Source organism: Scomber scombrus, chromosome 1 (genome assembly GCF_963691925.1).
Source record: "Scomber scombrus chromosome 1, fScoSco1.1, whole genome shotgun sequence".
NCBI lineage: Eukaryota > Metazoa > Chordata > Actinopteri > Scombriformes > Scombridae > Scomber > Scomber scombrus.
The window spans coordinates 15,642,775-15,669,033 of NC_084970.1; the positions used below are offsets into that span (position 1 = coordinate 15,642,775).

General features: G+C 40.6%; 1 protein-coding gene across 1 annotated transcript in view; it reads right to left on the minus strand.

The window, feature by feature from the left end:
* galnt2 (UDP-N-acetyl-alpha-D-galactosamine:polypeptide N-acetylgalactosaminyltransferase 2) overlaps positions 1–26,032 on the minus strand; it is a 56,478-nt gene extending 30,446 nt beyond the window's left edge. The window contains exon 1 of the mRNA XM_062421544.1: positions 25,801–26,032. Coding sequence (XP_062277528.1) covers positions 25,801–25,896 — 96 coding nt within the window. The 5' untranslated portion in view covers positions 25,897–26,032. The remainder of the gene's footprint in view (positions 1–25,800) is intronic.
* Between the last annotated feature and the right edge of the window lie 227 nt (positions 26,033–26,259).

Sequence of the window (26,259 nt, forward strand, 5' to 3'; positions counted from 1 at the left end):
TACGGGCCAGGAGGACGGTATATTACAACAAATAAGACTGGCTGTAAAGTTTTCCAGGCTGGGTGAGAAAGGCTGAGAACAAGACTTTCAAATGATTTATAATTAAGTTTAGGTCTAGGGTTGATTGTTAGGTCTGAGTTAAAAATGGCTGCAACTCCACCTCCTCGGCCAGTGTCTCGAGGGATGTGGGTATTGATATGACTGGGGGGAGTGGATTCATTTAGACTGACATATTCATCCTGACGCAGCCAAGTTTCAGTAAGACAGAATAAGTCAATATGATGATCTGATATTATATCATTGATTAATACACCTTTAGAGGAGAGAGATCTAGTGTTTAAGAGTCCACATTTAACTCTCTTATTTTGATGGTCCATTACTGGAGTGGTATTAATTTTGGTCAGGTTTTTATGTATCGCTCTTCTATTAAAAGCTGTTTTAATTGGTTTAGGAGGTTGGGGGACAGACACAGTCTCTATATGTAATTGGGTGGGTAACTGCTCTAGTGGAAGCACAGAGAAGCGTGTAAGACTGCAGCTCTGTCTCCTGGTCTGGACTCTGGGTTGTCATGGGTTTGGGTCAATGAATTCGGCCATATTTCTAGATATGAGAGCAGCTCCATCCAAAGTGGGATGTATGCCGTCTCTCCTAATCAGACCAGGTCTTCCCCAAAAAGTTTGCCAATTATCAACGAAGCCCACATCATTATCTGGACACCACCTCGACAACCAGCGGTTAAATGATGACATGCGGCTATACATGTCATCACTGATCAAATTAGGCAGGGCCCAGAGAAAACTACGGAGTCCGACATTGTTTTAGCAAATGTACACACCCACTCAACATTAATTTTAGTGACCTCCGATTGGCGTAATCGGGTGTCATTTCCACCGGCATGAATGATAATCTTACTGTATCTATGTTTATCCTTAGCCAGCAGTTTTGTTGTTGGCATGTTGTTGGTTTCTAGTCACTGAAGCATGTTGTTTTTATGTCACAGTCTCCCACAAGCAGCGCACAGCAGCGAGCGAGCGCCACTCAGGTTCACCATCAAGAAGAAAATGAATATTTTAAATTAAGTACGTTACTTTTCCCCAATCCATATTCAATCATATATCTTAACTTACTCCACTCTAATTTTATCTAGTGAAATCTCTACTTCTCAAACGTCTTTTTACTTTGTCTTTTACAATCTTCCCCAACATAATCAGGTGCTGTATGATGAAATGTAAAATACAACCAAATGGAGCATTAGTCTACATTAAAGGCAAAAATATTTCAAGTAGGAGTATAAAATATTAATTCTTGTTAATATTTTATATCCAACCATAACCACAGTCTATTGTGTGCTTTAATATAAAGCACAGAGGAAGATTTTATCATCGCCTGAAGCTGCTTCTAACTTCACTGACGCTGCTGCTAAACTTCAAGAAACAAGAGTGAAAGACGGCATCAACCAGCGTATCACCACAAAAGAAAAGAAATTAGGATTTATGCTTAATTTATGTTTTACCATGAAGTGTCACGGACTCATTTCACTCTCACTGAATGTTCAGAATATTATCTTCAGGGGGAATTTAGCATGACCAACCTCTGAATGTGGTGATAACCCATTTAGACAAAAATTTTAATACTTTTCCATGACTTTTCATGTTTTAAGGTTATGTTTTTTCCCTTATTTGACAGTAGCTGGCAGGGTGGATGACAGGAAACTGGGAGAGAGAGAGAGAGAAATGGGATCGACATGCAACAAAGGTACCTAATCGGACTTGATTTTTCCCCTCTTATTGTCGGTTATTTTCATATTAACTTCAAATACTCCAAACAGGCACTGTGATTATGTTGCCCTTTATTACAAACATAGCTTTACACTCGTTTATAACAACAAAGTCTGTCACTGGCTTTGAAGCATCAGGGAAAACTCAACTGACTTGTTAATACACAATTAAAATTGTATTATCGACTAAAAAAGGGCTTTCGCAAAAAATACCTCTTGCCCCACAAGATGCGATAGAACTGCTCAAACATACTATAGTACATTTCAATTATTAACTGCACCAGCATGACTTTCCTTTGAAGTTATTATGAACTGTTTGGCACAACACGGTGGTGCACACTGAATATAACATTTACAAAGAAGAAAATGTTGAGCTCCACAAAGTATTCTTAAACAATCATAGACATGCCGTTCACATGACACCGTAAGAAAACAAAGCAGAATTATGATAAATTCAATCAACTAACATTTAACCATCATGGTTTCTCTTTTCAGTTTGAACTCAGGTCAAACTCTTCATTTTTTTGCTCTTCAATGTCCTTTAAATCTGACAGGCTTGCTCTGTTGTTTCTTGCTGGCTATTAATTTAATGATAAATTGAAAAATTTGAGTTGCCTCTACAACTATTATCAACAGACTGCTCAAGAGGTTGAATGTCTGACTCGGGTTGTTTTCTCTTTGGCTTCAGTTCTTGAACCTTCGAACCCTAACCCTTCCTTCATATTCTCTACCATGACTTGCTTATTCACCAAAAACCCTCACTGCACGGGAACTAATCCATGTGATATGATCAAGCCCATTTTAATCCCATCCCAAAGACTCACACAGACAGACTGTGCAGCAATGGTCTCGTGGAGTAGCACATCAAAAACATCAGACTTGAGTTCAAAATTAGCAAAAGCAGATGACGACGCAACAACATCGAGGAATCATCTAAATTCTTTTAAGACACGGTCACTAACTCGGACTCACTTGGGTTCCAGTAACCAGCAGGTGGTTCACTGGTGCCCTCAGTGCCAGAGTTTAGCTAGGAAACTTGTAAAGAAGGCCCTGGTCTCTATTCTTATTTCTAGCATCCACCTCTCTCTCTGTTTCCTAAACTGATCATAAGCCATTACAACAAATACAAGTAAGGTGTACCACTGAAAGTGTTGAGGTAGGCAGCCTTAGTGTTCCCACACATGTAAAAAGTCCAGTGATGTCGCTGTCTGGGAACATCTTCAACAGGGCCAGAACATCACTACATGAATTGTATGAATAGTGTAAATCTGCAACTGTGAATCATGAAAAGCTACTCTACTGGAGTCCGAAAATAAAAATATAGAGTTGAAAAGAGCATAATAGGTCCCCTTTAAGTACCAAAAGTATTTCAGCAAAGTTAATTTCACAGTAAGTGCCAGTGATAAAATGTAAAAAGCTTTGCTTTGTAGCACTCTGGTAGGAGGCAGACCCTGGTGCACATTCTGTCTTTGCCGAACTTTTCATAGAGTTGAAAAATGTCTGGACTGGTGGGTCTTCTCGTGTTGGATGAGCTTCATCCAGCAAGCATGACTTGTGAGGGCTGCCTCCTCCATATTGCTAATATTAAAGCACTTTCAGCAAAGTTTACACTTAGCACTGCCAGCATCTTTTTTGGCTTCTAATCAAAGTTTATATTGGTCATTAGAGAGCCATGAAATATTAAACAAACACTTGCCCAGCATGTCACAGAGTTAAACTGGCTAGGAATCCATTTCAGCTTGGTAGTATTAATGGGGGGAGAGATGGAGAGCGGCAGGGTGACTACTGGGTGAAATTAAAGGAGCTTAATGTAGTCATGCATCGACACGTTACATCATGCCAGCTACAGAAATTAGGACTTGCATATCAAAACGTTAAGTGAAGGATTACTGTAACACTGCCTAATTAATTTCATTACAAACAACAAAATTAAATTACTTGACTTTTCTAAAACTTTTGATGATTTTACTTAATTTAATCATTTTTAAAGGCCCAGATTTGAATACTTTATGACTTTTTCACTTCTTTTTTTTTCCAGCAATAACAAAAGGAATGAAGTGCTATGGTCTCCACACACCCGAAGAAGCATTCAGGATCTGAAAATACAGTCTTTAAGATTTTGGATGAAAAAGTCTGGCATGCAACCCCCCCCCCCCCCCCCCCTAAAATCCCCTATAAACACATAGAAACAAAATTGGAGCCATGGTCCTGTATGTATTTTGCACCAAAATGCAACATCTTCATCTGCCCAAGATTCAGTAAGTGCTTGCATGCTCCAGCCGTGACCATGCTAATATCCCCGATTCAGGCTCCCTGCGGTGATGCTGTCCTCTCCGACTTACGCTGCAAGTTGTTTATCCAGGAGAAGAAAGAATCTGGAACAAGTCACATTTTTCGCTCCTCTTTAATCACAGCTACGTGTCCTCAGGCCACACACGCACACACACATACATACACAGTTTCTCCTGGCAATGATTCAACATGAAAGGATGAAAGGAGTGAAAGAAGCTGGTTGCTGAAAACAAGCCCAAAGAAAAAAACAAAGCAGCTATAACTGGGATGTCATTACACACAGGAGGAGAGCGAGGTTAGATGAGGAGGCAGCAGGGTTTTGTAGAGGATGCAGAGGGAGGGTTTTGGCATTTGTGGTTGTTTTGTTTTGCCTCCCAGCAAGAGCTCGCCATCAATACAGTGTTGAAGTTCAACCTGCTGAAACTAACCATGTTCATGCCTCCGTGACTGCAAACTTTGGAATGAAACTGTCAAATTAAATATCACTGAACCTTTCACCCCCTCCCTCTGATTTCTTTTAAGTTCATCTCATTTTAATGCATCTCATCTCCCTTCTCCTCAACTCGCCTCTCTTCAACTCTTGGTCACGTGGCAGCATCTCCTCTCGCTGATTCTCCCTCTGCTTTTCCCTCACCACAACGCCACCTCCACTGATCATCTCATACTTTTTACTCTCCTCTTCCATCCTAAGTCACAAATTTCACATTTTGAATTTTAACAAGGTATTTTTTCCAAGAGGCTTCACAGAACTACTTATGAAAAGGGGGGGAAAAAACTACTTTCATGTTAAAAAAAAATCACGCCTGGAAAAGAACCAGTATTAACATTTCATGCTGAAAGCTCACACATCCAAAGTCCTTTTATTAACAATATGGTCCAATCGCTTAAAGGACTTCGAATGAGATCATGAGGCTTTAAGTTGAAGCCTCTGCAAAATGAAAAAAATTAAAGCGTTTCAGGAACTCTGTTTGAGGCTGAGAATGTTTTTAATTTATCTAACTGCTCCTGCTAAATACTGCTGAAGGGAAATATTATAGCGGAACATTTTGCACATGATTAAACACTTGCCACGGCTGGTTGGCAAACATGTGAGAGCTTCTCTGGAAGAGATCGAGACAGACAGACAGACAGACAGACAGAGAGAGAGAGAGAGAGAGAGTCAGGAAACTTATAAATGGAAACCAAAAGGAGTAAAAAGATGAAAATAGTCAGCTTTGGAGGACCAAGCAATCTCTAATCTGACATCAAATAGCACGCATTGTAGATGCAATGCTTGAGGGTTAGAGGTCAGCAGCATGAAAACAACACTTCTATAGAGTTTTTTTTCCCCAAGCTATATGATTTCTGTTTTTCAGAAATGCTGAAAAAAGTACTTTTTTTCTCTATTTAAAAAAGAAAAATGTTTATAAACTACTTTTAAAGCTTCGGAATCAGCCATACTGCACTTATGCATATTTCCACATGACAGAAACACACTATACTGTCCCAAGGATAAAATGACCCCCCTTATGTCCAGCAGGTGAATAATACACCATGAATGTGCACAGTCACTGTGGCTCTGATGCTGCTCAATCTAAATTCAATAGACGCTGTGGAAATGTACCGACGACTGCTCCTGGTCTCTGCAGGTCACTTGAATATTTAGCTAAAATATTAATACCCACAATTCAAAACTATAAAACTTAAAACCTGAACTCTAACCAATATTTTAACAACATCATGTGCTTTCTGAGCTGGAAGGAATTCAGACATTCAAGCTGTGAAATTCCCAAGAACAATTAAGACTGATTTACCTGGAGGAAACATATACTTTGATTGTTTAAAAAATCAATTTTACTAGTTTACTCACATCTCATCATGTTGTAGAGATTCATCTGGTTTCCTCCTTCAGGCTTAATTATATATTTTTTCTATTTCACAAAGCGCCTGTTAACAGAAAGAATAATACAATCGTCTTCCCTTCTTTGTGGAACAATCTGTATCTGCTTTTATAAAACCTAAACAAAGCTAAACAAAAGATGGCATCGACACCAGTTATCCAACAGTAATTAAGCTGTCAGTCTGATAATGTACTTCATCAGGCAGCTTGTCAGCTTCAGTACAATCACATTTTTTTCTGCAACATTTGAAGAAACCCAAACTCACAAAATGATTCACTATGTTCAAATATCAAACAGCTAGATAGACAGATTAGGGCAGGAAGACAGACAGATATAATAAATTTACCTGGACTTTCTCTCGGTACTGTAGTGGATTTGTTCAGTCACCCAACACTTTTTTATTTTAAACACTACCTCTCTCTCTGCCTTTGTGACTGTCTGTCTCTCTAACATTTGGTAAGGCATGAGAGAGGGAAAGTCATCCAAAACCTCACAGAACTATCAGAAGTGTGTCAGATTCAGACACATGCCAGCTGATGCACAGCTGTGGGAAATGCCTGCTCTACTTCAAACATGTCAGGGAACTCATTAGAGTGTGAGGCTTTAAAATAATGTCACTCCATAATAAGACTTCTATACAAGAGAGAAAAAGGAGAAAGACAGAAAGAAAACAACAAAGAAAAAGAGTTGTCAAAGACTTCAACCCCGAAACCGTTTCAACTGCAGTCGTTTGTGAATTCAGACGTCACCGAGCAAACTGAACTGTGACAAGTCACACCAAGGTGTGTGTGTGTGTGGGGGGGGAGGGGGGAGAAAGAATGAGAGAAAGAAAGAGAGAGAGAGAGAGAGAGAGAGAGAGAGAGAGAGAGAGAGAGAGAGAGAGAGAGAGAGAGAGAGAGAGAGAGAGAGAGAGAGTGTGTGTGTGTGTGAGAGACCGAGAAAGAGACTCAGGGGGTGTAAGACAGCTCAATGGAGCAATTGTGTGTGCTGGCCCCCTTCCCAAAACCTCATCTGCATCCTACACACACACACACAGAAAAAAAAGACTCAAAAAGATGCAGACACATTCCCAGAGACACACACATCATCGCCAACCCAAAGTCAAAGCACACAAACCAAAAATATATCAGATTGTCTTCAGTTCCCGTCAGGCTGAGGTGGGTGACGGCTAAATGATCTGAAGTGAGGAGGACCTAAATGAAGATGTCCAATAATCGAGTTCGCTCTCTCCCCCTGCTGCCCTGATGCAAAACGGTGAAGTGGCAAACTTCAACCATAAGAGTCAAATCATTTAGGAAAGATTGAAGGTCAGCCATGCCTTATATGTTTATCGTCTTACACAGATTGTTTGTCAGAAAGACAAAAAGTTCTGTGACTTCCACTGTTTTGTCGTTCATTAGAGCTCTTAATAATAAGTACAAATGCACTTGCACTGCTCAGAAAATGTCTGTGGAGTGGAACATCTCTCTCAGGGGAAAAATCGAATTTTAAGTATCCAAGCTCTCTGCGTCAGTGATTCTCTGAAACTGCAGTGCAATGACACTGGAGGGAAGTGGGTGGACTGCTGACTACTGTTCAACTACATTTTAACAGAAAGATGAAAATATTTCATTTATAATTTGAACTGCATCTACAAATGCTTTTAGCCATTTAGCCTCTAAAATGTTAGAAAACAGTGAAAGAGCAGTTCATTAAACCCCAATGATATTCATAATAATATAAAACAAAGCAGCAGCTATTCCTCTATCTTTAATTATGATGACTGACTGTAATAAAAATGTCTAGATCATTACATCCTTACTGTGCTGTACAGTTTCTCATTTAACACATAGTGGAAACACTGAAAGTTGTTCTCTTTTAGAGAAGATCCACTAGAAGTGAACATATCCAACACTTGTCACTATCGACACGTTGACGCTACTGACATGGACGCTGTTATTTATGTCAATTAAAAAAGGGCCACCACATGTGTTTCAAAGGTAAGTCTAGAAGAGCTGCATGATTTAATCATTTTATCCCTATTCGAGTTAGCCAGAGGGTCATCTTGACCAGTAGAAATCTCTAGTGAGCATGTTGCAGTCATGCAATGGGCCCATAGCACGTGTGTAGTATGTTTTGATCTTGGTATTTCTATTGTGGGAAGGGGCTTTTTTGGCCACTAAGTAACTTTTATAGGAATGAACGTGGCCCCGCCTCCAACGCTGTATCCAGTTCTCTTTATACATCCATGGTGGGACCACTCTCCCAACACTCTTCCTTTAAGGTCAGCCTGTTACCAGGGACAACAAGCCATCTCCCTGCCTGTCAGCGATGGTTCAACAGACACAATAAACAGAGCTCAGGTTCATGGTGTCTATTGTTGTGGCACTGTAGTACACACACACACACACACACACACACACACACACACACACACACACACACACACACACACACACACACACACACACACACACACACACACACACACACACACACACACACACACACACACACACACACACACACACACACACACACACACACACACACACACAGCTGTTGACAGAAGCTATGAAGAAATCTGTGGGGGTGAAAACCTAGACAGGAGACGACACTTATTACATTTTCCTCACTGTTATGATGTAAAACTATCTAAACTATGTCTTTTATCTCTCTATCTGTGTTTAAAGATGATGATTTTTACTGCATGAGAGTCACAACACCCCAATCTGGAGGCATTAAAGAATCACAAGTGGACAATCATCAGTCTGAAAACAAAATGTTAGTTTTCAATTCCTGGAAAGTTCTAAGAAATTACAGATTTTCATGTGGCGGTAATGATTATTCAGCATTGTGAAAGCTGCTTATTCTCCCGCTGTTAAACGGTGGGAGTTTGAGAATTAATTTGAACAAATGACTCCTGATAATGGGCAAGTTCAGATTCAATTTTTGGAAAAGAGCGAAGGCGCTGCTGGAGACAACAAAAGAGGGAATGCAAAAACAAGATGGGGTGAGAGGGAGAAGAGGAGAGAGGAGGGTGAACGATGAAGAAGGGAGGGAAATGGATTGAAGTGCTGAATTATCTGTGTGTCAGCAGAGGGAAAAAGTAGGTCAGGGTGGTGGGGTTCACAGAGTGGAGATGTTAAAATCCCAAATTCAGTCATACAAACTCTTTCATCAACCACTTGCTTCCTCTCTTTTTTTTCCTGCACCCCCTCTTCCTCCCTGCCTTCTTTGATGCCTTCCCTCCTCCTCCTCTTCACTGCTCACAGTAAATGATTGTCCCCTCCTCAATCACAGCGGTGGTCTTAAGTACTACAACCCAAAGAATGTTTCTTCTTGCTTTAAGACTATCTGCATGTTTGGAGATACTTTTATTAGATTGTTTATTGTATGAACATGATGGTGAATTAAAAAAAAACAAGCAGCTGAAGTTTTTTTACAAGAGGATATGATACTGAATATTGAGAGGGACGTTGGACTGAAAAGGGCAGAAAGATTGATGAATTTACAGTAAGACCCCCAAAAACAAAGTTGAGGTCACTAAAGTTACAGTACTGATAGCCACTAAAATGTTACCTCATATCATAGGAGTGTGTGTGTGTGTGTGTGTGTGTGTGTGTGTGTGTGTGTGTGTGTGTGTGTGTGTGTGTGTGTGTGTGTGTGTGTGTGTGTGTGTGTGTGTGTGTGTGTGGAGACAGTCTGGTTGGAACAGCAAAATGCTGTAAGTCTATAAATATTTTCTTTCCCATACAAGGAGAAAAGTTCTGTGAAAGGCCGGAGGGGAAGGTGTGTTTTCATGATTTCATGTATGGATGTGAGCACTAGTGGTGTGTAATGTGTGTATGTTGCTGTGTGCGTGTGTGTGTGTGTTTGTTTGGGCTGAAACTCAGCCAAGATTTCTACAGTCTCCCATCAGTTTTCTTTACCCCAACTACGTAGACATGTGTGTGCTGCATACAACGTTATGTCTGTAAGACTAAACACAGAAATATGTGCACGTAACCTTTGCCCTAGATTTGAAAACCCTGTGTTCACAGTATTCCTTGTTAAACATCTGTTACTGTTAAATTAAGCACATGTGCACAAGCCTGATTCCCAATCCCTTGGTCGTCTATTAATGCATGTCGACAAACTCCTGTTTGGACATAAACCAGACCTGTTCTGTCTCTGGCCTGGCACCAGTAACATCCTCTGAAAATGCCATAGCAGCCTTTCTGCCATTACACAATAGTATAGATTGTGAGCCTGCTGGCAGGTTGAATCGCTGGTTTTATTCCAACATTAACACACAATGTGGGCGATAAAATGGAAGCAAATGTATTCATGCTAAAGAGTTGTGAGTTCAATGTGTAGTAATAGTGATGTGAAGTAAATGGAGCCATTCTGGGCTCTACTGGTTCAAGAAGAAAAAATCCCAATCATATTTACTTAATATTAATAATATTGTTAATTTCTCCTTAATATATATATGTATTTTTCACATTGTGTTGTGCGATTCACAGTTGGAGCACATCTAATGCTTGGATCGACTGAATTGAATTATCAGTCCAAGAGAGGAACAACTGTGTTTAACACTGTGTCAAAGGGTGCAAGCCTGTCTACATAAAAACACAATTCCCAAGATGCATTTTGAATGAGCTTTGAATTAATTTCCCCTCTAAATTGAACATCTGACAGGTTTCTTCTCCATAGCAACTGCGCCAATGACTATTTGTAGTAATCAGAACCGCCCAATATAACAGAAGCTGAAATAAATAAAACTGGTGGTCAAAAGCATAAAACTATATGATCGTTATGTTATCCAGATGAGTCTCATGTCTAATGTCATGTCAAATAAAACTGATGCTAGAGGTGAGAGGAGATTTAAATACAGTATCTATACACTTGTTATATGATGTTCCGAAAAGATGAAGACGACAAAATAAAGAGTCACCAAAATTCTCTCTTTGATGTTGGCCATCTTTTCACCACATCAGGTTGCTGGAGTTTGTACTCAAGCAACCCCTCACTCATTCAATTGTGCACACATGGTGTAAAGCTGATCTTTCTGACCAGTGATCCCTTAAAATGAAGCCACGTTTCATAACAAAAATCACATATTAAAACCCCCCCCTCTAATTTAGAGGAGCAGAAACATACTTTTCCAAGACTGTCTCTCACTTCAGATTTATCTCTTGCCTCCTAGTAGTGGTCTTGACCCTCTTCGTACAAGTCTTAGTGTGACAAGAGATATGCGCGTTCTTTTTGTGCATCATTAACACATCTGTTCCCGATGAGTCCTCTTTGATGTTTAATTGTGGTCGCATTTGTGTACATGTGAGTGTGTATTATGGCACACACCAAGATCATGTCACAAACTCGGCTTGTAATGCATTAAAACACAAACATGTTGGGCAGGTGACGTTACAGACGAGGAGCAGATGTAAGAGTTTTGAACGAAGGCTAATTACACAGTCTAACTCTTGTTGTGTAATTTTTCTGGCACACACTGGAGATTTTTTTTTGGAATGGGATAGAGGCCCTTTGAAACAAATTGCTACTCTCATCATGCAGCTCTCCCTGAGGAAAGGCATACGTCTCATTTTGAGTTATGACCTGTAGTTGAGGAAACCAGACAGTGACATATTACAGACCATTATCAAGCTGTGTGTTGTTTTTTTTAAACTGGCCTGACAGTTGAAGGGTGTGGATCGTTTTCAGGGTGTGTTTTTCACAGTTTAGTTCAGTTATCATGGACATTTGGCACTGACCCATTTTAAAGGCTGTGGGAAGAGTCCTCATCATTACATTACATCAGTGACACACAAGCAATAAACACATCTACTGCTCATTTGTCAAGTCATCAAAGACTGAAAATGTCCATTTGTCTGTATTTTGCTAAGTTTGGTGACGTGACTTGAGTCTGTCTGCTTTTATTTTGACTTTGTGATACTGTGATACCGATGTTGACATTTTTATTCAGCTGTGACACCGAGAAATGTTTCATGTGTAACATTTGATCTTTATCTACACAGGTGAGTCCATTTTAGAGTTTATATTATTCTATCTAACTTAACCCCATTTTAATGTTACTTCTGCCAAGTATTTTCATGATCATCCTACTGAGAAATTAGCTAAATTAACTCAACAGCTGCATTAGCTGAAATCATCACAAAGCATACACAGGTTCACTTGAGGCTGAACTAATTAGAGTTTTAACAAGGTTTTTGCCCACAACCATTAATACACCATCATCTGCAACGGGTCACCAGCGTTATTGCTATGTGTCTTTAGGGGTGCATTTTTTGTGGTTTATTTCCCTTGTTGACAATGTTTCTGTGCCCTACGCTCATTTCTTGAATCAATGCAAAAAGGATTAGGTAAGTATGAGCCGGCAGGAAATGTAAAAATCTGCTCCTCTGTAAAACATCATATTTTGTTTTACAGAGAAATAACATGATTGGATTTTGATATTAAAATTCAAAGAAACTGGCTTTTTTTTTTGGGGGGGGGGGGGGGGGGGGGGGGTTCAGTGACCAAGGATGTGATATAAAAAGGCATTTTTCATTTCATCTCGACTTTAATGTAAATTGAAGCAAATAGAATTTGAAAATAAAAAGCTACATACTGCATATATTGAAGGTTCTGTTTCTGAACTATTAAGATGATCAGCTGAAAATGCCTAAAGGTTATAAATCAAAGTTGAAATCGGCGATTCTTAAAGTGACGTGATCCAGTTATTTGCTTTCTTTGGGAATTTTCTCTGTTCTCGTGAACATCTGCTCACTCAGACAATTTGTTTTTTTGTTTTCTCTATTCACAAAGAGTCACCTCTCTGTTGGTTCCTGATCAATTACAGTACACAGTTGGTCGTACAGCAGAGGGTGATGTCTCTTCTCTAACACTGACCTTTCTTGACAAACAATCATTGGCTGTAAACAAGCTGAACAGAGCACACCAACAAGAGCCAAACACTTTACTTAAGTCCTTACAGAATTAATGTCAATTAGCTACAGCCGATCTAATCTGCTGCTGCCGTCTCTTATTTCAACTTGTGACAGCAACGCTCTCCTGAAAATGAGAAGCTACCTTCAGTATGTTTTCTGCTCCTCTTTGCTCATAAAAAAGTGAGATAAGAGATTTGTTATCTTCAGAGCTTAAAGAAAACAGATATTTTGCGGACTGGGAAACAGATCCAAAATGGTGCAAGCTATCAGAGCCCGTCTCTACATCAACAAAGAGACCAAGTCGCAGTGACTACAGACCTTTACTTTCGATGCCATGTTCAACTGGTATTATGTGAGAAGTCAGTAATAGAGAGCTCAGTAATCAACTACACCAGCGCAGACATCAGTCCAACCAGAATATAAATCCTCTGGTGCCACAATTTATCTCTGCCCTGGAAATGTAGTTTTGTGAATGTAATTTCATTTGGCTGAGTTCATAAGTTGTAATCAGTCAGCTGACACGAGCCATGCACACACAACCTCTCTTTGCTGGCTGTTTATGGGTCTAGATCTTTGCGCTGCTGTAGTTACACACTGTTGGGTCAATCATTCACAGGCAGGGTGCAGGTACGGTGAAGTTTCAAATTTAACAAACCTCTGCCGAGGACGTGTCACGCTCTGCATCTGCCACGTTAACGGACAGCAGCAGAAGGAGGAGTGACAGCAGAGAAGAGAGAAAGGCTGTGAGGTGAGACAGGTTGTGTTGGGAACAAACAAAGCTGGCAGACAGTAGATTGTACTTTAATAATGAAGCAGTCCATAAAAACAGCATGTTAGTGTCACCATCCAACGCTGTACACCATCCAACCGCCTGGGAAGCTGTACATGCGTCAAACTGCATGTTAGCAGCAGACTTGGCTTCATCTCTAGGATGACGTGGCCTAGAGCATAATAACAAGCAGCAAGACAGGGTGCGAAACAACCCATTTTGAACCAACCCGAGCTAAGGTGTTGGATGGTTTTAGCTATTCTTAGCTCGTCTTAATGGGGTCTGACACAATCACATCTGCTACCCCTACCAAGCTGAGAGTACAGATAAATCAAACTGACCTTTTAAGGCAGAAACACAGACAGAGACACAGAAAAAGGCTGCCAGCCCAAGAACTCACGTTAATTCTGTTACTTTCTTTACACAAGCGGTTTCCAAAACTGCAGGTTATGGCCCAAAGTGGGTCACAGGCCTGTTTCTAGTGGATCTGTACATGACAAGAATATTTTGTTTTCATAATTGGCTCCCAGGGTGACCGTCTGAATTTACTTCAAAAGAACAAAAAAACTAAATAGAGAAAACAAAAAAACAAATTGTGTGAGTGAGCAGATGTTCACGAGAACAGAGAAAATTCCCAAAGAAAGCAAATAACTGGGAGAGAAAAGGAAGTGGACACAGAGACACGCAGGGAGAGACGAAGGGAAGTAAGTGTATTACCATATGGCTTATTGAGGAGAAACTGAAGAATTTAATATCATCACACACTCTGAAATATGGCCAGAGTCAAGGGAACAAGCATCACTATACACACACACGCACACACACACACACACAGTGTGAGCATGTGTACACAGTAATAAATGGATGTTTCCAGGATACAGGAAAGCGCTCTGTATGCAAAAAGTGTAAAAATCTATATATGATCATCAATAACTGCGGTGAGATCATATCTGGACAATCACTAAGTTCCTCCCTTAGTTACGGTTACTGTCAAGCTTTCGCTTTCTCGTATATGCAGATTCACCACTTAATTGTTGTGAAACAGTGGCTCTCTGGTTTCAGACAGAGGCAGACTTCTCATTTCAAGTCTGCAACCGTTTATTTTTGCTGGCTGAACTGACAACTTGCTGTCAGATTGTATCAGCTGCTATCTAACTAATTAAACTGACGTTAGCTCCATGAGCTGACAGAAAACAGCGTCTCCGGCCAATTTTATAATGTTTCCACATTGTTTAAAATAAAACGCTTGTAAAGGAGTCTTAAATAAGCACTTGCTACATATATTATATAATGTGCGAAAAGCCTTAGGATGAATTTAAAGCTGCAAATCCTATCTTCAAACAGTATTTTATCCACTTATAAATGCTACAAGCTACAATATGTTTGACAAATGTCACGCTATGTTGACGTAATGCTGCTTACGTTAGCCTGAACTCTGATACAGCATCCAGGAGCAGCTCCCATCGTGAATAGGGTTTTTTAAAAATACATAACCTTTAACCCACAAAATACTACAGTATGAAATAGCCTTGGATTTAACGTTGGGTTATCATACTACTGTGAGTAATAAGCTAGTTAGCCAGACATGCTAGGGTTTGCAGTTTGAACGGTTTAATGGTTTAGCAAGCAGTTGGGGCTATAACTTATTATTTTGGGGCCACGTAAATCAAAAGGGTGTTGATGTCAAGAGCATATACATTACATTCAATCGCGCCCTTTGAGACCCCCAACCCACTTCCCAATGCCACTCTTCCTGCTGTGGTAATAAGGGATATAACATACTAAAATAATGAAATCAATGAAATCAAGTTTTAGTCAAATGAAAGAGAAATCTTTTGCCTGGGTAATAGGAAAAATAAATAAACACGTAAACAAGTAAAATATCACGTATGTAAAAAGATCATAAAATGAATAAAAATAACAAACAACTCAAAATAATTACAAAAATGTATAGTAACAATACTTCCGCATTTGCCACTCAGCTACAAACTGCTGGCAGCGCTGGTCTTCCTGAATGAAACCAATGGGCACAGCAGCTTATTTGGAGTAAGAAAGACTTTCCGACCATAAATCATTGTACATGAACTCATACAATTACGACTGGCACAGGCTGTGCAGTCCTGAGGCAGCAGAGATAGTCTGGCATTGAGGAGATGCTGTTACACGAAGGAGCCTCGGACTGGGTTTATGTTAAAATGGAAGGTTCATGTTGAAAAAGCGGCAGACTTTACAATCATGTTAAATGTATGCCCCTATTTAACAGAACCACTGTCGTAGCACTCTGTTTTTAACACCAGTTTTGTCGCCCCAGGAGTCTTTTTTTGTAAGTGATGCAAATTTCAGGTTTTTTCCAGCAGATTTTCATCCACTTGGACAGATGGCTCTTATTCATACTGCATTCATGATACCTTTTTACAGCTTTCTTTTGCACCATTCCAAGTCAGACACAGCAACTTAACTGGAGGGGATGAATGGAAACAAAACAAAAAAAAAAAAACACTGTCTCCTCTGCGCTGCCAGATTGTGTAATAACTATGTTTTCATAAACACAGGACAGTCTCAGGCACAAACAGAAAATGTTCACAGAGTCCAGCATCTGATGACGTCTCTCTCAAGGGAGAGTCAAGCCCACAGGAAAAGGCAGCAAAATGGGAGAACATGTGGTTAAAGGCAGACTCAAACCAACTCTAATTGCTCATTTCATTTATTCCAATCCAAAGCTCTAACAGGCTGTAAATACACAAACACAATGGAGACTGTGGATAAAATGGTCTGTTTAGTTTCCAGTGACGAGTTTTGATTTTTAAATGATTCAAACAGTCAGCCTGTCTGTCAGTCATTCACTACAAATCTTCCTTATTTTAAACTAAACAGAGCTGGTAGAGTCGAGTCAGCACCTCCGCTTCCTGAAATCCATTTCAACATAACTGTAAAAAGTCAGTTTACAAGCTTCTTCCTTGCTACCATTGACCAACATCGCTGTGGAATTCGGACCTTTTTTATTGGCGTTTCAGTGTGAATGTGCAGTGTAACACACATCCATTCATTCATGCACAGCAGTGTGTGTGGTTATGAGGGGAGAGAGGTCACAAGTGGCAGCAGTAGTAAGAGGCAGGCACAGATCAGGGCCATGTTTACAGATGTTGGTTTCAATCCAATCTATTCAATGTAGAGCTGAAACAATTAGATTAGATGTTGGAAAATTAATCGGCTATCAAAAAATAATTTCTGATGAACCTCATTCATTTTTCAAGCAAATATGGCAAACATTACTTAGTTGAAGCTTCTTGGTTGTGACGATTTGCTGCTTTTCTTGGTCTTAAGAGACAGTTTTGACTGCTGGTTGCTCAAGATGTCATTTTTCACTATTTTCAAGACCAACTGAAAATATTTATCCAATAATATTTTTTGACAATTTCTTGTAACATACATTTTACTCCACTTTAACTGTAATGACTTGTGTCCTAGAGTTCCTTGAGGCAACCCCTAGTGAGCTGAGCGTCTGACAGCAGCGGCAGTGATAGTGACAGTTGTTTCAGGTGAAAGAAACTGATAGTTGCACTTAAACACAAAACACAACCCGTCTTTTGACTGCATTGCATTCTGGTCTATTGAGGCTGCCGTCAGTCATACATCTGCATCTTCTTCTTCGTCTGCTTTGTCTTGTTGACGTTGTAATTGTTGACATAACTGGTGCAAAATGGTAACATGGCAAGACAGAAGGCTTGCTTATTTCTGACAGACTGATATCAGAACATGAGCGTAAATATTGTAAACAAAAAAAAAAGGTCAAGAGGTCATGCCAAGTTTGTAGCCCTTAATTACAGATATCTATCACATGCTCGGACAGTCAGAGGAGAAGATTAAAAGTGTTTTACTGGAGCTTACATGAGTGTTTTTGGTAGACTTTTCCTCACAGCATGACATTTTTACTGAGCAAAGCAGAAACAAATGCCAGTTCATTATTGAATGGCTGTGATGTGATGCAGGGTGAGGAATTAACACCTCCGACCAGACCAGTGCTGAAAAATCTATCTTCTCACCACTTTGGCAGAAGTCCAGACATTATTTGGACACTTCGTCTATATGAAAAACCAGTTTGGCTGCAGAGTTTCAACACAGAATTGTGTGTGTTACATACAAGACTTCTTATGGTTTTATCTGGCTGTACTTCTCTTGTTTGTAAAAGTATGAATAAAGAAGAAACTAGTATCATGTTGTAGCAGAATAATACTTCTCTATAAATAATATCTGAAATAACTTCGAGAAAAATATTTTCTATTGTAACCCAAAAGGAGTGACAGATCTGCACCACAGTCATTGTAACAGGAGTTTGAAGCAAACACATACTGTCAGCGTCAAGATTTTGTGACCCAAATGTGACAGATCCACATGCATCGACTGTGGAGATTTCGGGATGAGGATGAGGTGGGTGGCCAGGATGCCAGTTTATATTTGTTTCGTAAGTCGGCGTTAACAAACAGCCGAGAGCAGGGCAGGCAGAGAATCTGTATCCTTCAAAAGACATATGCTGAAACAGGCTGCTCCTCTTTTATTTGCTAACATGATAAAAATGTCCAACACAAGGCCCATTTCAACTTCAGGTTACAGGGCATAAATCTGCAATATCTATACTCCTGACAAGCCATTATACATCCCAAAGGTAGAGCTCAACTCTTGATTTTTCACACGGCTTCTCTAAGTCATCTGGTATAATGTCAGGGCGGCAATTTGTCCTTCAGTTCGCTGAATATAAAAATAATATTCAAACAGTGAATCCTGAGAGAGACATCTGGGTTTTGAGTGGAGCTACATTAAAAGAGAAACAGCAAACGCTTGCATTTGCAGAGATCCACATTCACTTTCAGGTGAAAGCACTCAACAACTAAACATGTACTTTATTTTAAAATTCCAGTCAGGCAAAAGACAGAGTACATTATTTCTATTAAAGCATTATCACAGTCCAATAGCGGTGACTGGAAGTTCACCAGCTAATTTACATGGGTGGTTGCTGCAATTATACTTGTCATTTATTTAGTGATTTGAATGTCCTTGCCACAAAGAGGACACAGGCAAAACATTATGACTCCCTGCGCTCCCTATCGGGCCAATTTGAATATTCTGCCCTGATAACAGGAACGCAGATTGCTGCTGACCTGACCGTGTTTTTACTGCAAAGCTCACACGACGTCAATTTCAGTATTGTGATGCAGCCATAATAGTTTGTCTCTCAGTGACAAACTGAACAAAAAGGAGGGTTTTCTCTTGGTATTTCAATTTTAAAAAAGAGCTCTCCTCTAAACATTGGTCTCATGAACAATGGATATCCTCATTCCTTCTAACCTTTCCATGAATGCACATCATCTGCCAGAGAAGAAAATCATCATCAGAAGAAAATAATCTGGTTTCACACCCTCAGATGCAACATGCTGTTGTGTTTAACCACAAGAACCCTGCCAATAACCAGGAGGGGTGGATGCAAGAGACAGAAAGATTGAATAAAATGAAACTAAAACTGCAGAAAAAAGACAGCTGGAAATCAGCAGAAATAAACATTCATGGTCCTATTAACCAAACTATTTGTCTTCTTGGCAGAGTCTCAGTGTGTATCTCCTGGTATCTACACAGCTGTCTGTCTGTTCACTGCAGCCAGTCAGTCATCACGTTTCAGGCCTGGCACATCAGGACTAACTCCTTCTGACTGGTGGAAATAAAATTAAAAAATGCCAAACCCAACGCAACCCACAATTCTCCACATCTGGATACAGCCAATCCAGCGTTTTTTTCCCCATTGTCTCATCATTCTCCCTCTATCTCTTCCTTCTTTGGGGTACTGAATCAGTAAGGCTTCTGGTCTGGGAAAGAAGAGATCATTCATTTCTTCTAAGAAACGCGCAGTCAATACAAAAACTGTATTTCTGAAAAAGATTTAGCACCCAGGTATCCCTCAGCTTAATTGAAACCTTTTATCGAATTAGTGTTCGCTCTGTGGCACCGCATTTAGTTAGTTAGCAACAATGGGTCTCCTTACTGGCTGAAATTACATTGTATTCTCACATTATAAACATACTGAACTGCTGAGGCCTCAAGTGGTTTCAGATCCACAGGTCTTTTAGCTCAATGACTGTAAAGCAGCAGGAACTCAGCCATGAATGTGTCATAAGTGCACAGTATTACTGTATAAAATGCACATGTAACTGTCTAGCAGTTATGTCATGGTGGGCAAAGATGATATCTCTTTCTGCAGCAGCCAGTGCGGGGCTCCTGTGCAGAGGAGCAGAGGCGAGCATCCACCGTGTTCTGCATGCTGCACACTAAATAACACTAAAGACTGAACACAGAGTCTCATCTACTTCATAATGCAACACTATTGCTGAGGGTATGATCTGCAACTGCTCTACTTTTCTAAAAAAAAATTCTGCTTAAAAAGAAAAGTTCTCAGAAGTGCTCAGAGCCAGCAAAGTCACGCTGCCTGCGATGAGAGACAGATGTATTGATAAAACCCGAGTGTGAGACATGCGCAGGCAGGCAGAAGCAAAACGCCTAGAGCTGCAGATAACAGGAGACTAACTTTTTCACTCACGAGTTCTGGACCAGCCAGCGTTACAAACTCAGAATCCCTACTGAGCAGATTCATGTGTGCTCTTCCTCTCTCCCAAAGTCTGCCGGAAGAAAAGCACTGAACTCCTGCAGGAGTATCAATCCTTTGCCACCAACTAGAAACTAATCCAAACCTCTGGCTGCTCGTAGCACACTCAGAAATACTTGCAATTCACTGTTCTGATCCACCTGGCAAAGAGCTTCATATCAACAGTGGACACTGTGCACGTTAAGTCATTCCTCTAAAAGGCATCTTTTCTCTGTCAATGTGAACATAATGATTTGAGAACATGTTTTATGCTGGTCTACACGTTTTAAATAGACATTTGACATTTATTCACACCACACACCTCATCTCAAGATGGAGAATATCACTCCATTTATAACTCTGATAAATCCAATTACCGCCTTTCTGCAGCTTTGCTCAAACATCTGACAACAGTCTTAATAAAGTCTGCGTTTCTTGTTTTTTTTCCTGTGCTTCGGTGCAACCCTGCACCGCACTGCCACTTATCTTCACTCTCATACCGCTGATTATCAGGAAAGTAGACTCAACAGAGGGACGTTGCCTTCTCAAGAACTGGCAGGAAAAAGCCTCTGAGGTCTGTCCAGCAAGGAAGACTTTAATGGGGCATCATGGTGAGTGAGCAGGCTCGGGTTTGCAACATTATCCTCCTGTGTACAACAATGCACATACAGAGACATGGGTTCGTACTGAGTCCAGCTGCTGGTTGTCTCCCAAAGTTTCCTGTCATTCTGCATGCACACTGTGTGATGTGTAAGAGGGGAGGGGCAAGGGGGGAACAACACTGTTGGTTGATCAAGTACCCATTATGTAAAGAAATGCAGAAAGGTATTTCCAGTTTCCCGCAGAGAGAGGGCTTTGTTAAAAAAATTTAAAAGCATTCATGAATTTTTAAAGTCTTCATAATTTAAAGTCTGCATTAATTTTAGAGTGACCAAAAGCTGGGTACAGCCTGTTGACAGGTTAGGTATCCTGACGTAGCGCTCAGCTCATGTTCTCTCAGCTTACACTGCAAGTCAACCTAATTTAGGGAAGTAAACCTGAGAAATGCACACTTGTGTCACTGTGTACACTGTTGATTAGAATAAAGGAAAGACAAACTTTGCTGCTGACGCAGCTCTGATATCATGATCAAAGATATCAGGAACACTTTGTACAAAAGGTGTGCTCCATACCATTGGAGACATTTGGAGATACAGACTTACATTTTTTGCCGGACCAGAACAGCTTGCAAGAAATTTGTCATAAATGGTCGCTGCAGTAGCTCACAGCAATGTCACAAGGCACTGATACAGACTTCATATCGTTAAATTGGCATAAAGACTCCAACAAGTGACACATTCTTCCACATTCAGTACATTTGAACTGATAATAATAGAAATGCGGTTTGGTCTCAGCAGTTCAGTTTTAGTGCCACAGTATCATGGTTGTGTGCGACAGAGCCGGGAAAGCTAGTTGAACTAATTCCTTTGGCAGAGACCCTGTTCTTCAGATTATTCAGAAGTGGGCATTTTGAATTAGCTGCTATGACAGTGTGAGTCCTGCTCAGGCTGGCAAGCATCAGAGCTGCTGGACTGGAAACTCTAAATTCACCACAGTCCTTGTCAGCAGCGATGACACAACAACGTGTTGCTTTGTGAGGTGTAATGTTGGATGGAGGCCCTATCTGTGAACAGTAAGAGGGGGCTGAGTCCTGGCTACATAAAAATATCCATTGTTTTTGTCACTTGATATGAGTTGTTTGGAATTTTGTACAGTTAAAAATACAGCCACTACCCAGGGACACGCATCTTATCTGATTTTCTTTGCACTGCTCAACACTGGACAGACAGTTTAATGAATGAACAAATGCATTTGTGTATCTCACATCACATGGTTACTGTATTTGTCCATATTTGGAAAGTTTATGACTTGTAACATAATCAATGAATGACTTTTCCCATTCAGCCGTTGGCAAAAAATAAGGCACAGACAAGTAGTGTGAAAATTATGACGTTGATTAATCAACAGAAAATTAACCAGCAACTATTTTAATCATTGATTTATCATTTGAGTCATTTATAAAGACAAAATCCAAACATTGTTTTGTACAAGCTTCTAAAATGTGATAATGTGCTGCTTTTCTTTTGGGGTTTTGAAGTGTCTGTCAACCAAAACTAGCAATTTAAAGACATGATAATAAGCAATGAATTTAATAAAATTTGATAGACAAAACTAAAAAAAAACAAAACATAATAAGCATATTAAATGTTCAAGGAAATAATCTTTGACAGGTCAACAACACAAAGTCACAAAGTCAGAATTTTTAATTTCCTGCCGATTTAAAACGGGATGCATCAGTCACCTGCAAGTGCTTAAAAACTTGGTTTGAATGAGTTTCATGGGCCTGAGGTCCAGGAAATGTAGTCCATCTGTCTAAAGACTTTGTGAAAGCATGGAGTACTTTTGAAAATGTTAGCAGTTAGCAATTATTAGATGTATGGGCTTTCAACAAGGAGGAGGATGTAATGGAAAACAACAGTCACCTGAGCAGCTCCGCCCTTCTTTACACAGATTACATCTACCTCTGTGTAAAGACAGCAGCCAGGTGCAGCCCATCATCCAGTCTCCTTATATTAATGCTGCCCGCAAAATCTGGAGAGGGAGAAAGTTACTTATCATGGAGTGTCACTTTGACCCCCTTAACAACCACAAAACACACACGTGTACACACACAGCTATCAGCTTAATGGAAAAGTAAAAGGGGCTGCTCTGGTTGACTGGAGCAAAGCAAACACAGAGAGACAGATAGGACAAGACAAGAGACAGGTGGAATACACACAGGACGTTCACACAAACACACAACCAAATTTAAAGGGGTTATACAGGATGTGTGCACACAACCACCCACACAGAGCAATTCATACATAGACACAGCAGAAAATTAACTATATTATTTAGCACACACACACACACACAGACTGGACCTTCCACCACCACAAAAAGTGGTCGCTCTCTTTCCCTCACTCACACACACACACTATATATATATATATATATATATATATATATATGTGTGTGTGTCACAGTAAAGTCTCTTCTTCCACATGTGAACATCTGTAGGATATTTTACTTCCACTTAACACATGGCGTACTCTTACAGGTCTGGTACATCATGGCTGGAATCCACACATCCACATCAGGGATGGGAACTGATAAGTTCGACTGTAATCTGAGAGCTCCATGTAGCAACTGTCTGTCATCATGTAAAATGAAATATTTGTACAGCATTCATTTTCATTTAGGTTTTCTTAGTGAAAAGTGGAAGGAAAAAATCTTCCAAGTCTGCCTGCGTGGCACTGATGTAATTATAACATAACATATTTACCCTCCGTAACGGACACGCTGCTATGTTAGGAAGCAGTGGCACTTGTGTGTAGAGTCAAATATATAGCATTCCTGCAATTTAAGCCAATGTTGCCTAGAAAGATGTTTCAGCACATTCTTGGTGTTTCCATCTTTACAGGAAATGATCATTTTACAGACGTTATAACTAGTATCTTCCTTCATGAAGACACGTTTTGGAATCGTTCTTCCTCTCCGCCATGACTCCTCCATGTTGGAAGTTTTCAGCAGCGTCGACGCATGAGTTTGACGTCACTGCCTTGAAACATGCAACTGTCAGAAAAACATACTGGCATCAATAAAAGGAACTGATACACTTGGATGCATGCGATTACAGTGGATCTGACTATTTGGAACCGGTTCTCGATTCCCATCCCTACTCCGCACACGATATTACCACAACTTCTATGACAATCCGGTAATTCAAGACCAAGGAGTTTCAGAAGTTTCTTTAAACTCAACACATGACTCACAGGTTAAAACAGGATAATCACATAAAATGACTTGCACAGAATGACCTGGTTTATTAGAGACACTTAACTGAAACTAAAGGAGGGGAGCAATAAATCCTAACTTCATAATGCTATAATATTCAGTTATTATAAAAACTGATTTACAAAGGTAGTGATTCAACTGTTTAGAGGCTGTAAGTTATGGTGCTGTTGAACTGTGTGTGACACCTCGGTTTATCTAACAGGGCTGTGACTAATGATTGTTTTATTGATCACTTGACTGTAGAGCTACAACAGTAGACAACAGAAAACTACTCAGCAAAGATTTTCATCACCCGAATAATAATTTAAGCAATCATTTTTTAGCTAAAATAACAAAATGTCATGTATTCCAACTTCCCAAATGTGAATACTTTCTGGTTTTATACTCCACAATGATAATAAACAGGATATATTTGGATTGTCGGTTGTTGGTTTGACAAAGCAAAACATTTTAAAAAGTAGCAATGGACTCTGGAGACTTGGGATGAACATTTTCCACTATTTGCTGACATTTTACAGACCACACGAATAACCGATTGAGGAAATGATTAGTAGAATAATAGAAGAAAGCAATTGTTGGTTGCAGCCCTGCTTGATGTCTATAAAGAATCAGAAAACTGTAAAATCCTATTTCTAGAGTCCACAGTGATGTCTTCAAAAACCCAAAAATGTTCAGTTTACTCTCATTTGAGAAAAGTACTTTACGTTCTTACTTTCGAGAAGCTGAAATCATCAAATATTTGACATCATTTGCTTGAAAATTACTCAAATAAGAGATTGACTATCAAAATAGTGATAACATTTCTGTTGATCAGCTGATGGATTCATTGTTTCAACTCTAGTTTCTAATAGTCCACTTATTGATGGGTTGGACCGACTATCAGACATAAAACTGAATCAACGCCTGTATTAAACTGTCTAAAAATGGACAATAGAGCAGGATTTATGACAGGGCTGTTTTACTGGGTCAGTGTGCCTACTAAACTGAGTGTGTATCCAGTCAACGTGTAAAAATGTCTCCACACAGCAGACAGACAATCTGGACATCCCGACAGACACACTTAACCCAATCTAGGCTGTTCCCATAGTAGAAAAATTAACTCATGTTTAAAGCCATCCCACCCTGACAGCATGGTATATCAATGCTGTAACTCTGCATTAATCAGCACACTTCCTGATCTCTGTGAAATTCTCCAGCAGCAGCAGCAGTGCTGACGTGCTCTATAGGCTGTAACCCCCCCGGCCCTGTGAGCCAGGCCAGCAGCCTCGCATTAATAACAATCACTATACATGCTTTCACCTTCATCCTGCCTCTCATATTAACCCATTAAGGTGGTTAACACGCTGGCCGGTGTGGTCGTGCTCCGCTCCCGCTGCCACGGGAAGGCAATCACCGGCACAGCGGGAGGTCCGTGCACGCCGACCGGCCAGCCTCTGCTATCTACCCAGCTGCCCGTGTCCACACTCATCTCTCCCAAATCAATGCCTGCCCACTGATACTAGCAGGCCCTTTATCACACTCCCCACAGCATCGGTGTAGCCGCAGCCGAGCCCTCTGCAAAAAAGAAAAAGCAGCACACATCTTGGCTTTGTCCTGGAAGAAAACCGACACGGACACCGAGGCGGATCGTGTGGCCGCAAAAAGCAGCTGAGGAACGGAATTCCTACCTTTCGACTCAACGCTGTCCCCGAGTAGAAGTAGTAGGCTATTCCCAGCACCCACAGCACCGCAAAACATAACAATATCCTCGATTTCCTCCGCATGGCTGTGTCGTTTTTCCCGTCCGCCTGCCCGTGTGCGTCGTGGCTCCGGTGTGGCTGTAACTCAGCGGCTCGCCCCGGTCTGCTGTGTCCGTGCAAGGCGCTTCACCGTGCGGCTTCGGCTGGCTTCGTCAGTCGGTAAAGGGGAGCGAAGGGAGCAGGAAGCAGCCAGCCAACATCAGCGGGGTTAGAGGGCAAAGGCTAGCCGACTCTAATCCAATCAAACACCGGCTCAGGAAAGGCAGCCCTGGAGGAGGGAGGGCCGGGGCTGGCTGAGAGTCGAGCCGTGCCGTGCTAAACGAGCAGAGGGGGTGGGGACGGTCCCTGGAGGATATGGTTGTTGTAAAATGTCAGTTTTTGTGGCTC